Source organism: Cicer arietinum, chromosome 4 (assembly GCF_000331145.2).
Source record: "Cicer arietinum cultivar CDC Frontier isolate Library 1 chromosome 4, Cicar.CDCFrontier_v2.0, whole genome shotgun sequence".
In the NCBI taxonomy this organism is placed as follows: Eukaryota; Viridiplantae; Streptophyta; class Magnoliopsida; order Fabales; family Fabaceae; genus Cicer; species Cicer arietinum.
The window spans coordinates 13,840,162-13,855,541 of NC_021163.2; the positions used below are offsets into that span (position 1 = coordinate 13,840,162).

Below are 15,380 nucleotides of genomic sequence, written 5' to 3' on the forward strand. Positions count from 1 at the left end.
GATCCTGTTTTTATGGTTTCAGATTTTTCCCAAAACACAATCATTGATGCATGAGCAGACAATCCCAAAAACACGTACCAAACACACCATTTTAGCGAATCATAAATTCTTGAAGCTAAATTGGTAGAGAGTTTAATCAGATTTTTATTCTGACAATCAATACAAATATCATTAATTGTACATTTATTTATTTATTTTATGATTGTAAATACAATCATGTGAAGAGATGATAAGGCTTAATTACTTAAGAGAAAATCATGTGATGTAAAATTTAAATTAAATAATACCATGTTAATAACTTTTTAAAATAAATAAATATTTAAAAATAAATAAATAGATTACTTTTTTTGTTAAAATTTTCTGAAATTTTTCACTATCATAAATAATTTTTTTTAATTTTAAATTTCTTATTTTTCTTTAATTTTTTAAGTAAAAAAGATTTATTTTCTAAAATTACTTTTATATTAAAAAAGAACTGAAAGTTTTTCACAATCATATATAATTTTCTAAAATTTTAAAATTTCTCTCTTTTTTTTACTTTTAAAATTACTTTTTTTTTTCAATTTTTTTTATAAAAAAATAATAAAAAAAAAGAAATTAAAAAAAAAATATTAAAAAATTATTAATGTGCTATTATTTAATTAAAAAATCCACATCACTAAATTGCAACTCAAATTAAAAAGAAGGAATAAATACCAACAATTTAAAAAATTGAGAGACTAAAATTATAAATAAATAAAAAACTAAAATTACATACTTGTTAAAATGGGACCTTTAGTTTTTCATTTTAATTTTATTTTTTTACCATTTTGTATATACAGTGTAACTAACCATCAAATAGTTACCCTTATAATTCAAAGGCCTTGTACTCGTGTTTCACTTCTCTTTTTTACTTGCTTTGATTAAAATAGCAATTAGTCTAAAATTTGACCCTATCCATGGTATTTGAATTAGAAATCCCTAGACAAAAATCTATGGATTGCCTTCAAACTCTATGATTCATAATACCCTGAATATATAAAGGAAGCAATCGCTATCAAAGTATCAAACAGTATTTTGCGAGAATCCGTTCGTGTTCTGGCCTTTTGTTTGTTTTCTTTTGGAAAAAGAATACTAAAGCTCATAATTTTGAAGCCAAATAAAACCACATGTCTCTCCTTTTATGCATCATTTGTTGTCCACATAAGGACATGCCTACAATCCCCAAATATTCCGTACACAAATTATATTCCTTTAACCAAAAACAACAAAGTTGGTTCAAGAGATAAAGAATTCAGACATTTTAAATAAGTAATTAGAGATTTGATATGCAACATTTGTTTACAACAAAACTATCATATAATATAAAGTTAGACATAACAAACATATAATTGATCCAAATGATAAAAGATTTAGACAGATCCAATTTAAGACACTTGTGTACAAATAAAAAAACCATTAACTTACATTATGTTGAACAAATTTTCCAATAATAATTAATCCCTCATAAACAAGATGGATACTCCGTACTTATAAGATAAAAAAAAAAAAAAAAAATACACTTAACACCCTTACTCCTTGTTTCCTCGTTTTCCTTATTTTGAAATTTTGTATTTTTTATTCTATTTTGTGTTGTGTGGTAGATTAAGAATTGTACAATTCAAGTGGGTTACAAAAAAGGACCCCTTTTCCTACCTCATCTTCCAAACACTTTTTTGGACTACAAATTCACCCCTCACCCCCTTCACTTCTTCCACACACCATTCTCACCACTTCTCTCTCTCTTCATACCTAAAAACACTTGCTTCCAATCTAAAACACTACAACCTCTTTCTTAAAAAACACAAACAACCTTATTAACACTTTCACCTTTCACATGGCTGCAATTGTGTACCACTCTGGATTGCAAACACATCTTGAATCTCCTCAACTTGTTGAATCAAGAACACTAAGACTCAAGTTACCTTCTCCTCAATCCATTGATTTACCCTTCAAATCATGTTTTCGTGATTCAAACCTCAAAACCAATCATCATGAAGAAAACATCAGCAAAACAGAAACTTTTCAAAAACCCAACACCAATACTTGGAATTTTCTTGATTCTCTTTCCAATAATATCTCACAAAACACATCAAAAAAAGAAACAACCTATGTTCACCCTCAACAGAAACGTTCCTCTTTGGTTCTTAGTCCAAAGAGCCTTGAATTGTGCACAGAGAATCTTGGCAACGAGAGTGGTACTGACATTATAGAAAACAGCATTGAAAACATGTTATTGTTCTCTTCTTTCGAACAAAGACAACCTTGTCGTCAAGTTTTAGTAGCTAAGAAAGCGAAAACAATGAATTTTCCACCACCTTTAACAACGATAAGAGGTTCAGAATCTCTTCGTGTTAAACCACACCGTGAAGATGGAAGGTTAGTGATTGAAGTTACCAAAGTGCCACCAAGTACCTCATGTTTTCAAGCTGATAGAAGCCATGGCCGTCTTCGCCTGTGTTTTTCGACAAATTTTGATCAAGAAGAAGAAGAAGAAGATGAAGATGAAAATAATGATGATGTCGCCGATGAAAATGAACAACCACTTAATGAAGAGTTTCTCGAAGAGTTTTGTGAAAATGAAATTATTGAAGGAAAAATACAAGAATCTGAAAAAAGAGATAAAGAAACAGAGGATAAAACAGAGGATGAAACAGAGGAACAAGAAATAGAAAGTGTTGTGATTGCATGTGGGTGTGAGTGTGAAGAAAAGAAAGGTAATGACGTAAGAATGGAAAAGTATGAGAGGCTAAGAAGATGCAAAGAAAGTGATGAAAATGAAAACAATGAATTGTTAAATTGGTGTGAGACACTTTGGGTGGCTACTACTTGAAAATGAATTTTTCTTAAAACTATAGTTAAGATTAAGATATTTTCGCATCAATATCAATCTCTGTATTATTAATAAAAAATAATAATAATTTAAGTTTGTACTTTTTATCGATTTCTCTTTTGGTGCATTGTTGTTGTTTTGTTTAATGAATTATACGTGTGTTTTCTCTCATAAACTATGGTCCTGGTCGGTAGTTATTATGGTTAGTATTCTGTTTCTAAGAGGGGACACGCGCTGTGATGATGCTGATGCAGCAGCACAGTGAAGATTCATTATGATAGTGAGTTTTTGAGTAGCAAACAAAACGCACGTTTTGAATACCTTTGGTTAATAGAAGTTTGTTTTCTATCCATATATATTTTGGGTTCATTTGGTTCTAAGCAATTTGACAAAATTATGGATAAGGCCATAAGGGTAGTGAAAATGATAGTTATTGGTGCTAAGGGGGAAATATACATTATTTCTATATGATTATCTTAAATACACATATTCATCAACTCATTTTTTTTTTCTATTACGTTATCAACATATTATATCTATTATGTTACTATCTCTTTTATAGTATCAAATGAGTATTTGAGTTTTCAAACAAACAAAAAAATCCAAATATATATACAATGGAAAACCGAAGTCCCACGACAATAAAATAGAAACAATTTATTACCAAATGTTAAAATTGATTATAATGAAATATTTTGGAATAAGTACACCTTGTATAATGAGACAAAGGAATAGATATCAAAACTATATATATTTATTAAAGTTTTTTCTTGGAGCATATACATGTTAGAAACATTTTATTTCTCTTACACTCTTATCTTAAAGTGTTATGAAGTATGCCGTCACATATTAGCTTTGAAAATTGTCTGTATTGAGTCGTGAGGTGTTTGAATAAAATCTATATATATATTGTCAAATATTTCACATAGCATCATACTTTGGTTGTCATTGAACAATGATCATGCTTTTTTTAATCTATTTTTGAAGTTTTGTTTTCCTATATTCTTGTGTGGTGATTGTGTGCTTTGGTTTTTCTATACTTTTTATTTCAACATCTAGTATTAGAACTTTGATTTGGTGGAACATTAAATTCTTAGTATATTTTTTGGTTGCAATATTCTCCAATCTTTTACATGAGACAATAATTTTGATATTGTGAAAATGTAGCTTTAGAAAGGCTGTGGCTAGGAAAGGATAAGTTGTTGCTAATCCATCCAAAATAACACACATAAATTGATTTGATTGATAGTTATACAAGGTGTGGTGTGACCTTATGTTGTAGGTTAAATTTTTTCAAAGAAATCAACATAGAAATTGCACCATAATTTTTCATTCTGATTTTATACATGTAGAAAGTCTTGGAAGGATTTAACTTCAAGTGAAATATATTTTTTTATGATAAAATATAATAACTCTATTTTATGGTGCATGAGGGGAGCTTAGGAGATGGCCACACTGAGTTTTGAGAAACTACACAGGTGAATTAGAAATCATATTTTTATTCAAAAAATCAAGACATTAAATATATAAATCATATCACTTATACGACTTTTAAGCGGCAGTCTACATAGACCACATTCATAAGTGCATAGTTCATAAGTAATCATCCGTAAAATTCTTCTCCATAGCACCACATAAAGTTTGTTAAGATGGATTAGCAAATTAGAGTTTAATAATTTACTTGATTAAAATTTCGAATTGGATTAAAAAGAGAAAGAAAAAAAATAAATTTATTTAAAAAAATCATGTATTTAAAAAGTATATTTTCAAATAAATACGCTTTCTTATAAATGATTTTTTATGATAATTTTATAATTTAAAAAAAATCACTTTTACATATTAAAAATCCTATTTATGATAGCAAACAAATTAAAGTTAAAAATAATTTTTTGAAAAAATCTGTACATCTTATAAAATAAAGATTATTTTTATTTGAGGTGACAGAAACCCACCACTATTCCATCCATTCCCAATGAAAAAGTTATCTCCTCACAATATACCCGAATCGCACATCCACTATAGCAATATATATATATTTACCGTACTAACGGCCACTTGAAAGTTTCAACCACACCTTTTTCTTCCCTACAAAAGGACACTGTGTCTTTTCTGATCAACTCAAGTAGATCTTATCCTTTTTCATATTTATTTATCAAAGTAAACTAACAAGTAACAACAGTAGTAATAGTACTCTAACGGGGATTCTACACTACGACAAATTAACCACACAACAACACAAAGGATTCGTATATCTGAGACGTACCAATTCAATGGACCCACCAAATATGTAACTCTGAAACACAATCTAAAACTCTAAACTACTCCTCCTCTCTATATTTTTAGTGGGTGTTGAAAGTTGCAAAGTTGTGATCATTAGTTGAGTTTTTCTTCTTCTTTTAATTATTGGTTTTATATTTTAAGATTTGTCTCCTCTACGTCCATTACTTTCATTTCCTAATTACATACTCTTTCCTCCACAATATATGATATTTCTTAATACCTTTTTATTTTTCAATCATCAGAAAAAGTTATCAAATTGTCACCATATATTATTCATAGAAAATTATTAAAATTTAAATAAAGTTTACATATTTTAGTCCCTTAATCATCTGGTTGAAAATACAATCTTTGATTATAAAAAAAAAAATACATATTGAAAAATATCAATCCCTTAAATGAATCATAATTACTTCAACAACAACAACAAAAATCTCTATAGTTACACAAAGAGGAAGCAATTGGTTTATAAAAAAGAAAAAGAAATTAAAACATGTCCATAGATATATTTTCTTGGCAAAAGATACATTTAACTCATTTTATACTTTTAAACTTCTACGATCATAAAATTTTAACATTTTTATAGAATTTGGAAATTTTAAATATTTACGGCATGAAAATTTTAAAATTTCATTTATATAATATTTTGTTTATGTTAATCAAATTATTCCATGAAATATATATTTCATAATTTGACGTTTTGTTGTTTAAAATTTGATCATAATTTTTAATATTTATATTCTATATCAAATGAAAATTATTTGGACTCTCCATTTTATTTAAAATTTATCAACTAGCTTATAACCTGAGATAGAATTAAAATATTATTTATATAGTATTTCTTTATTTATTAAGTTACTTAATTTTTTTTATAGAAGTATTGAGTTATTTACTAATTTTGGTTTCAATGGCCTTTTAATATTTTTTTTTATTGTGTTCTAAATATATAAATTATATTTTCTTGCATTGTCTTATTTTAATTCATTTATCAATATTTATAATTTAAATTTATTAAAAATGATTAACTATTTAGTTTAAAACTATATATTGAATATATCACAACTTCAATAACCAACCATATTTTTAATAAATTTGTCAAAAATTAATATATTTTTTTTTTAATAATAATAATGAAATATCTTTCAAGCATCGAGGAAGAAAATAACAAAGTAATATATTACAAATTCAGTCAAAATATAAAAATCTTATATATACTTTAACTAGTATATTTTTGTGGAAATTTGTATTTTTCTTACTTTATTATTATTATTATTATTATTATTATTATTATTATTATTATTATTATTATCATACGTTATGTTAATTCACACACATATATATATTATTAAAATAAACTCCTAACTTTTTGCATGTCATAAATATTCTTAGACGTCACACTAGAATCTCTTGCTCTATCTCTCTATTTCTCATGCCTTTTAATTTATGCCATCAATTACATTTATGGGCAATTTTTTATGTTCTCAGTTTTCCTTTCACATTCATACCTAATCATTCATAAGTATTACCGTCAATGCTCTTTGTCCAACCATTTGTATTATCTCAGTATTGTAACTTTTATAAACTAGTCGAGTGACAAATTAGATTATACTTACAATTTGGTTTGTGATTTTAAACTTGTGATCGTCATTATGCTGCAAATATTTATATTTCAAATGTGGTTTAAATTGCAGCTACAATGTCATTGGAGCCGCAATCAGGACCATGAACCACAATTTAAAATCATGACATAAAAAAAGACTCAATAATATGATGAGTCCCCTCTTCCTCAAATCAAATTGTAGTGAAGAATTGAAGATAACCACATGACCTAGAGGACTAGAGTCGAAGGGAGAATATTATTTTAATTTTTAAGGTAGACTTTCGACTTTACAATAATTTTTTCATAAACAAATGATTGCATTAATCATTTAGTGATAGACAACTATTTCATTACTTTCAATACATTTTGGATTGCGATATAATTTCATACACAATTACTTTTGAAATTGGGAATTAGGTCTCATAATAGATGTTAAATCAATCAATATTTCTTCGCGTCAGTCAATCACATGCATCATATATCGTATTTGGGTGTTGTTGTTATAAGCTTTTTCTTTCTTCTAAGTTTTTTTTTCTTCTTCTTTTTATGAATGTGTCATAAGCTACCTTCAATCACATATTCCAACTTTAATGTGTAACAATTTCTACAAATATTAATGTTATATCTAAATTTGTCGTCACCATTATTTTTATTATACCAATAAAACTTAAATTAATCAAAACTATTGATTGTCAACGACTTGGTCATTTCACTTATGTCCATTCAATACATGATCAAGCGTATGAGTGAAATACCTTTTTTATATGAAGTTGTATGTTATATATAAGTTTTTCTCATGAGTTATTTGTACTACAACTAGCTTTGTTAGGTTGTTCAAACTTTAGTTACATATTTTTTATTAGAAAACTATTACTATTTCTCAATACATTTAAATCCAATATAAGTGACTAAACTAAATTAATTCAAATCTAACGAAGATCTATATACCTTTAAGTATATGGATTCATATATACTTCTATATCTCAAAATTTCAAGATCTACTATAGGGGTAAGGTAAGCTATAGATACTTTACTCATAATAACATCATTTATGAAACCAAACAAGTCATAACATTTCATACTCATATAATTTTACAAATAATTTTTTAAATCTCAATATTTTTAATATAAATATCAAATGAATATTGTAAATAAATAAATTAATAATTATAATATTATTAATATAATCATTTTATAAAATAAAAGTATATATTCTATTTGATAAAAAATACACAAATTTATTAAAAATTATCAAAAAATATGAACATATTAAAATTATTATAAAAAAAATTAATGAATAAAATTTTACGATACATAAATTATGAAAAATATACTAACACTCAATTTTCGTCAATTAAATTATTTATTTGTAATTGAATGCTCACCCAATATGACTTTTTGTTTTAAAAATTCCTTACTATAATAAAATTTTGAATTTTAAAAAGTAAAGGAAAAATAATGTTTTGCATAAAATTAAATTAGTTTGAAATAATTTTTTTTGGGTCCATATCAACATAACTTATACAATTCATAAAAATTTTATAATCAAATCTATAATATTGCACAAACAATTAATTAAAACTTTGTAAAATACATCTTGTGGTCCTTTAAATTGAATTTAGGTAACAATTCAGTGTTTTACTTTCATTTTTTGTTTCTTTTGATTTTATTATTTATTTAATTCTAAGTAATGATTTGATCATTTATGTCTTAAAATGTCAAATTTTAAGATTTGTAGATGAAAATAAGTTTATTTGAATATTTGAGTTATGAATTTGATGAAAATATGGTTTTTGTTGAAGACAATGACTAATTTTCTGAGTTTTGTTTGAATATGATGATTAATTTTGTGAATTTATGCAGCAAATGATAACATTGTTTATATTTTAAGACATAAATGATAAAATCGTTACTAAAATTAAATAGCATCAAATCGGGAAAAGAAAGACAATGACCAAATTTTTACCTGAAATTAAGTTAAGGAAACGTGAGAGGTATTTTGTCAAAATTTCAAATACCTAAAACTATATTTAAAATATATGTAAATCTTTAATAAAATAAAATTCAAACTCTTGATGAAATATATCCAATAAACAATTTCTTTTACAAATAATTCTCATGCTCGCAATTAAAATATCTTGCTAATAAAACATATAAATTTAAATTGCACTACAATATAATTTAACATTAGCATTTTTAAAAATAATAAATATTAAATATTAAACTATATTTTTAAGTTTTTACATCATATTTTTTTGTTTGTATTTTACTTTTTATTTCATTTAATAAATACAAATAACTTTATGTGATGAAAAACAATTTGACAATCAAAATATAAAGAGAAAAATTGACAACCATGCAGTATTACAAACTATCGTGCAAATATGACAAAAAGTTAAGAAAATAAAATAAAATAATTGATATACATGATTTCATCTCATTTTAATTTCCCCTAATGATATTCAATTATTTCAAATTAATTGATTAATATTATAACATAACTATATTTATAATATATTTATAATATATAAAATATTACTTATAAAACTTATAAAATTATTTAAGTAATATTAGTGCAACGAGCACGTCTTAATCTTGTTAAGATTAATTGTGTCACACTATAAATTTAAGAGTGTAATTACTATCATCTTACAATTTAAAAGTTTACAACGTTAGTACATCACAATCATTCATAGTTATGACTTTTGATATAATTATAATAAAAGTCAAAGATTTCTAATGACTCGATAACTGAAATTAATTAATAGTATAAAAACTTTTACACCGTTAATACATACAAATTAAATTATAAATTTAATAGTAATAACTTATCGTGAAATAAAAAAGAGTAATGGATTGTTCTATTAATTATAATTCTACGTGTACTAGTGCAAAACAAATGCTACATAGACTTGTTATCTCACCATATTTTAAAATACATCGTCCTTTTTCGATAAGAATTGAAAAAAACGTAACATTGCAAATGTTTTAAGAAATAATCTAAATAAAAATTTAACTTGTCTAAAATTGTCTCTTAACGTATATTTAACATTAAAAATTGGACTTTATAATTTAAAAAAAACACAATTAAAAATTCAACTGAAATAGTTGTAGAATAACCATTATTATCACGGTTGTTTGTAATAGTTAATTTTCTGTTTCCCAACTTTTTTAATAAAAAACTTGTTTAAATTTGATTATATATAGCTAATAAGTGATGTGGTGATGACAGTGCAAGAAGGTGGGTTGCACGCTAAGTAGCTCCATGTTGTGCACCGACTTGCTGATGTAATGCTCCTACCTTCATGTGCTCTACTTATATTTGGCAGACATGACCACCATGCCAAATTGTCAATCACAGTTGTTATTAGTAACATGTTTCACAAAGGGTCTGCTCTATTGGATCTCTGTGGATCATTAAAGTATGTTTTTATTGGTTATAACTTTTCTAAAGTGAGTCCAATTGTTTCATCAACAAATTTTAAGGAGAGTTAGGTTTAGAGAACTCATTAGAGTCAAACAAAGTACAGTTATACTAAATTCTTATCAACTATTATGAACAAAGTATTGATTAGTATTTTATGTGTAACAATAACAAGTGAATGGTTTCAAATAAGATTTATAGCAATTTTAATATTGGAAAGCTTCTTTTAGTTGATGCAATAGTTATAGATAATTTGTTATAAATAAAGAGATATAATAATAATAATAATAATAATAATAATAATAATAATAATAATAATAATAATAATAATAATAATAATAATATAGTAATATATAACTAAATATTTAAAAATAATAATAGATCATTGAGAAACACGAAATTAAAAGAAACATATTCAAAATATTACTCTTAGAAATTAATAGTAATCACCGTGTTAATAAAAATTATAAAAGAATTAATAAAATAATCACAATATTTTTTAGATTTTAAATTGACAATAAATATTTACAAAATATAAAAATAAAACTATTTTATTGACAAAGATATAAACAACTTAGGCCTTACAAAATTGGAGCATGAGGCAACTAACTGCATCGATTGTGAACGGCCCCACAATTGGGTAACAAGTTGTATCAATTCCGTTAGGCTTCAAAAGTTTATTTGAGCTTTGATAAATAAATAAAAAAAAACATTTATATTTTTTGTACAAAAGCTATAAAATTATTTAAAAAATCACCAATTTTTTTGGAGCCACATCGGCGTCTATTGCAATTGGTGTACAATGTGTTTGAGTGTTATAAAACTCAGAGTAGTGACTTTAATTCTTACTAATAAAAAAATTATAAAATGAAGTCATATTTCAACCCTATTATTTTGTGGAGCGCGTTTGGTTTGATATGGGTAATGGATTTACCAATGATTTTTGTCTATAAAAATTTATATCTTTAATTATATCTATAATTGATATATAAAGTTGTCCTATATTGCACTTCACTATAGACTACAAAGCTTAACAGGTCACAATTACTTTCAATTTATAAGAAAGTCCTAAACAATGATATAATGTATAACTTTAAAATTGCTGATGCCATTGACTAAAACTAAACACAAAAAGAAAGATAATTTGTGGGCTTCAGAATCCGTTAGCATATGATTAAAATTGTTTCCTAAAAAAGAAATCAAGTTTATATATGCAATCCACGAAGTCATTAAATTTGATCTAATCCAAAGAACCAAATAGGAACCACTATTATCGTGCCATGTGTAAAAGGAAGGTTTGTAAGTGCGAGAGTTTGGAGGCCAATTGGATGCACATTGCAATGGAGTTTTTGGCCTCTTTGCAAAAGAAACAGCTAGTTTTCTTGTTTGTTAAGCATCTAGTCCTTTAGCTTTCATTTCTGTGCAAAAGAAATAGTTACTTTCTTCTTGCACCAAGTTTTTAGAAAGCCAATTATGAAATAACACCACCAAAAAAGACAACTAATTTTAAATTATAAAACAATAATAATCACTTATAGTCAAAAAAATTTCCACCAATTGTATGCTTGAGCATTGTTAGATAATATTTCATTGTTAACAAGCATAACCAAATAAAGAGGTGTCATCATTATAAATCTTAAAAATATCATTTTTAATATAAATTAAAAATAAAATTCTAAGTTTAATTTATATGTATTTTCAATTTAAAACGACAAATTATAACTAATTATATAAATAATTTTATAAGTAATTATAACAAAAATTAAATATTATTAATGATCTAACAACTATGATTTATTGATAGTATAAATTTTTTTTAAAGCATATAAATTAAATTATATAATTTAGTGATTTATTAATTTATATAATAAAATAAGAATTTAGCAACTTACAATTGTTTGGTAAAAAAAAACTTACAAATGTTAAATATTTTACATAATCTCTCAAAATTTTCAATGTTTTGTAGAATGATGAAACACTTGACATTTTTTGTAGCCCACTAAGAATCTTTAACATTAATTAGTACATAAATTTGCAATATAAAAAAATTTCAAGTTAAAACTATGATAATTATGTAGTGTACATAGCGAGTATAGTACTCTAAAAATTATACTTCATAATTTTCTATTGAACACCTTGTTAATTATTTAACTTTCATATAAATTTTAATTCTAATATTTCCATATAATGTTATATAAGCAACAAACTTATATATATACACACATTTTTTTTATAAATATTATATAATTTTAATTATATAAATATTAACCCATACCACCAATTATATTTTTTTTTTGTATTTCTAGAAAATCACCTTATGCAGTCGTACATCTCAACAACACTCAGTGCTATCACTGATTTGTGTTTGGATAATGGATTAAGAGTCTTCCAACTTAATATGTGGTCTAAAATAAAAATCTAGGTCTAAAATTTCAATTAATAAAGGAGATGCCAAGTTCACGTAATATAAACGATTACTCTTTACCGTTACATTCAGATATAATATATGCCAAAAAATTGTAAAAATGTATACATTGCATAATATTGAAGGTATTATCAAATTTTTTCTTTCTTCGTTTTGTTTTTTCATTTGTTCAGATTGTATGGAGGAGCTAATTTCCACAATTTTCAATTATGCAACTTTTGAATGAAAATTAAAAAAGCACTTCCATTTTAAATTTTTTAATGAACCAAAAAAGTTTTATAATTGAGCTAAACAAAATTAGATTAGTATGAATGAGTCAACAAAAAAAAAAGCTTATGGTTTAATTTCTTGAGAAGGAAAGGAAAGATTGAACTTTAGAAAGAGATTTTTCCCATTGTTTGCCATGGCGTCACCCAACAAAAGGAACAACATTTGTCACATGAGCATTCCATCATGCACCCTCCTTAGTTTAGACACCTATGACTCTACCACCACATACGTCCACTCAACCATGAACATATTAACACACAACACCCACTCAAAGGGGGCATAAATGAAGGAGGTAACTAATAAACTAATTCAGTTGTTAATTGACTATTTATAACATCATCATGTTATTCATGAACTTAAACACAAAGGAAAGCAAAAACCCATATATGACCTTAATTATTATTGGAGAACGCTCTATGACAATGAATTTTGTGAATTTAAAGTTTCTTATAATTCGAATTAAGTTCTCTCAAATAATTTAATTTTAACTAAAATTTATTAATCAATTAAGTTCAAAGATCACTTAACTTAAAAATACATAACTATGACACAAATAACTTAAATTTATTATTATTATTATTAAAATCATAATTATTTACAAGTAACTAAAATATGTGTTTGTTCAAAAGGGAGTTGGTCAGTTGGATTGCCTGAAATAAATTTAATGGAGCAACAAAATGGATAAGCTTGCAGCTGATGCATTAGTGTGATCATGCACTAAAAAAACTACTCCATTCTCTTTGATAAAGAGACACTCACGCGTTGTTTTGTATATTAATATACACATGGCCAGCCATCGAATGAAGTTTCATATACATGACATTTATGAGGAATTCTCCCAGTAAAATTAGTATTTGAAAATCAGAAAGCCATCCGATGATTTGGGAGAGATCGAGGGACAAAGATCGAGTGATTTCAACAAATAAAATTAATATTCACTATTTTATTTATTTTAAATATAGTAGTATTTGAAAATCCGATTAAGTTTATCTATAGTGAACAACTATAGATTATAAATCGAGTAATATCAACCGTTGATAAACAAATTAGTGACCGAAATAATATGCACATGAATCACCAATTATATGTAGTTATAATCTTAACGTTTGATTTATTTATTTTAATAACCACTTTTGATGAATCAAATCCTTATATTGGAGAACTCACTTTAAATTTTATCATCGCTATTTTACTAACGACATCCATATTTTGTCCTACCTTTCTCTATATCTCCACATTTGCTCTCGCTTTCATGATTCTCTCACGATTCTAAATATTATTTTCTCTTATTTTATCACAAGTTACTTTACTTTTAAAAGTACAAAGGTCTAAATCCCTATTTTGCTATTACTAGAGTGTAGACCTTGCATCCAATACAAATCCTTCATTTTGATTTGGAATATTTGATATAGAATTTCACTTGTAAATATACGCACTTCTTCTAAGACCGAAAAAATTGATATATACTTAATCTTAAATTTTATAAAACTAGATACCTTAGTTAATCAGAATTACATACATCAATTTATTAGTTGATTTTTTTTTGTTTATATTTCACTCTAAACATAGTATTGAGGAAAATCAAATATAGCAAATTGAATAATTTTTTTTTCTTCCATAAACTAAGACGAACTAGGCTTAAACATCTAATATTCAGAACCATGATGACAACGACACACCACTTTTCAAAATATGGTGGCATAATAGGAATCAATCAAATTAAGTAATCGTCATTTTATCTAATTGTTGTATTTGTAGCATTGCAGGTAGAGCTGTCAATTTGACAAGCCCCTTAATTATTGACTTCAACCAACATATTATAGGGGCAAAAAAATTTATAATTTAAAAGGCCCCAAAAAGAAAACCCCTAAAATTTTGTGGGCTTAGTGCCACGTTTTCAAAAAAAAAAAATCGATTTGTTTTTTTAAAATAATTTTGACAATTTTTTTTAATTTTTTTGAGAAATAATTTTTTTCGATATTTTTACCAATAAAAAAAATTCAATTTTTTTTATTCGACAAAAAAATTGATTTTTTTTGAGAATTTTTGATTTATTTTTCTCACCAAATTCTTCGAGAAAAAAAATATTTTTAAATATTTTTCGAAAAAAATAAATTTCGAAAATTTATCAAGAAAAAATATCAAAATATTGGGGCCTATAAGCTCTCTGCCCCTTCTATTAAGCCCCATGAAATAATGCGCCGAGATTTTGAAAAAATTATTTTGATAGGGGGCCTAATATAAAGGGTTTAATAAAAAAAAATAAATCAAAGAGGCCTAGCAGTTAGGGGCTTTTTTGACAGCTCTACTCACATATATTCCACCTCTCTACCAAATATCAGTAACCCTTTATAAAACTTATTTATTCTACTCACATCTATTTCACCTCTCTACCAAATATCAATAACCCTTTCTATTTTCCAAATGCTCTTCTTCTTCATGGCATTCGTCACTGCCACCGCAATCTCTTGCCACTTTTCTCCCTTCAAGTCCAAAATCCTCATTCTTCAATGGAAGAACAATTGCTACCCAC

The 15,380-nt window shown here is 25.6% G+C and overlaps 1 protein-coding gene across 1 annotated transcript; it reads left to right on the top strand.

Moving 5' to 3' along the window:
• Window positions 1-1,556: 1,556 nt before the first annotated feature.
• LOC101503509 (protein FANTASTIC FOUR 3) lies at window positions 1,557-2,958 on the top strand. Its single transcript, XM_004496710.4, has one exon. The coding sequence runs from the start codon at window positions 1,856-1,858 to the stop codon at window positions 2,849-2,851; it is 996 nt and encodes a 331-aa protein (XP_004496767.1). The 5' UTR covers window positions 1,557-1,855; the 3' UTR covers window positions 2,852-2,958.
• The last annotated feature ends 12,422 nt before the right edge of the window (window positions 2,959-15,380 follow it).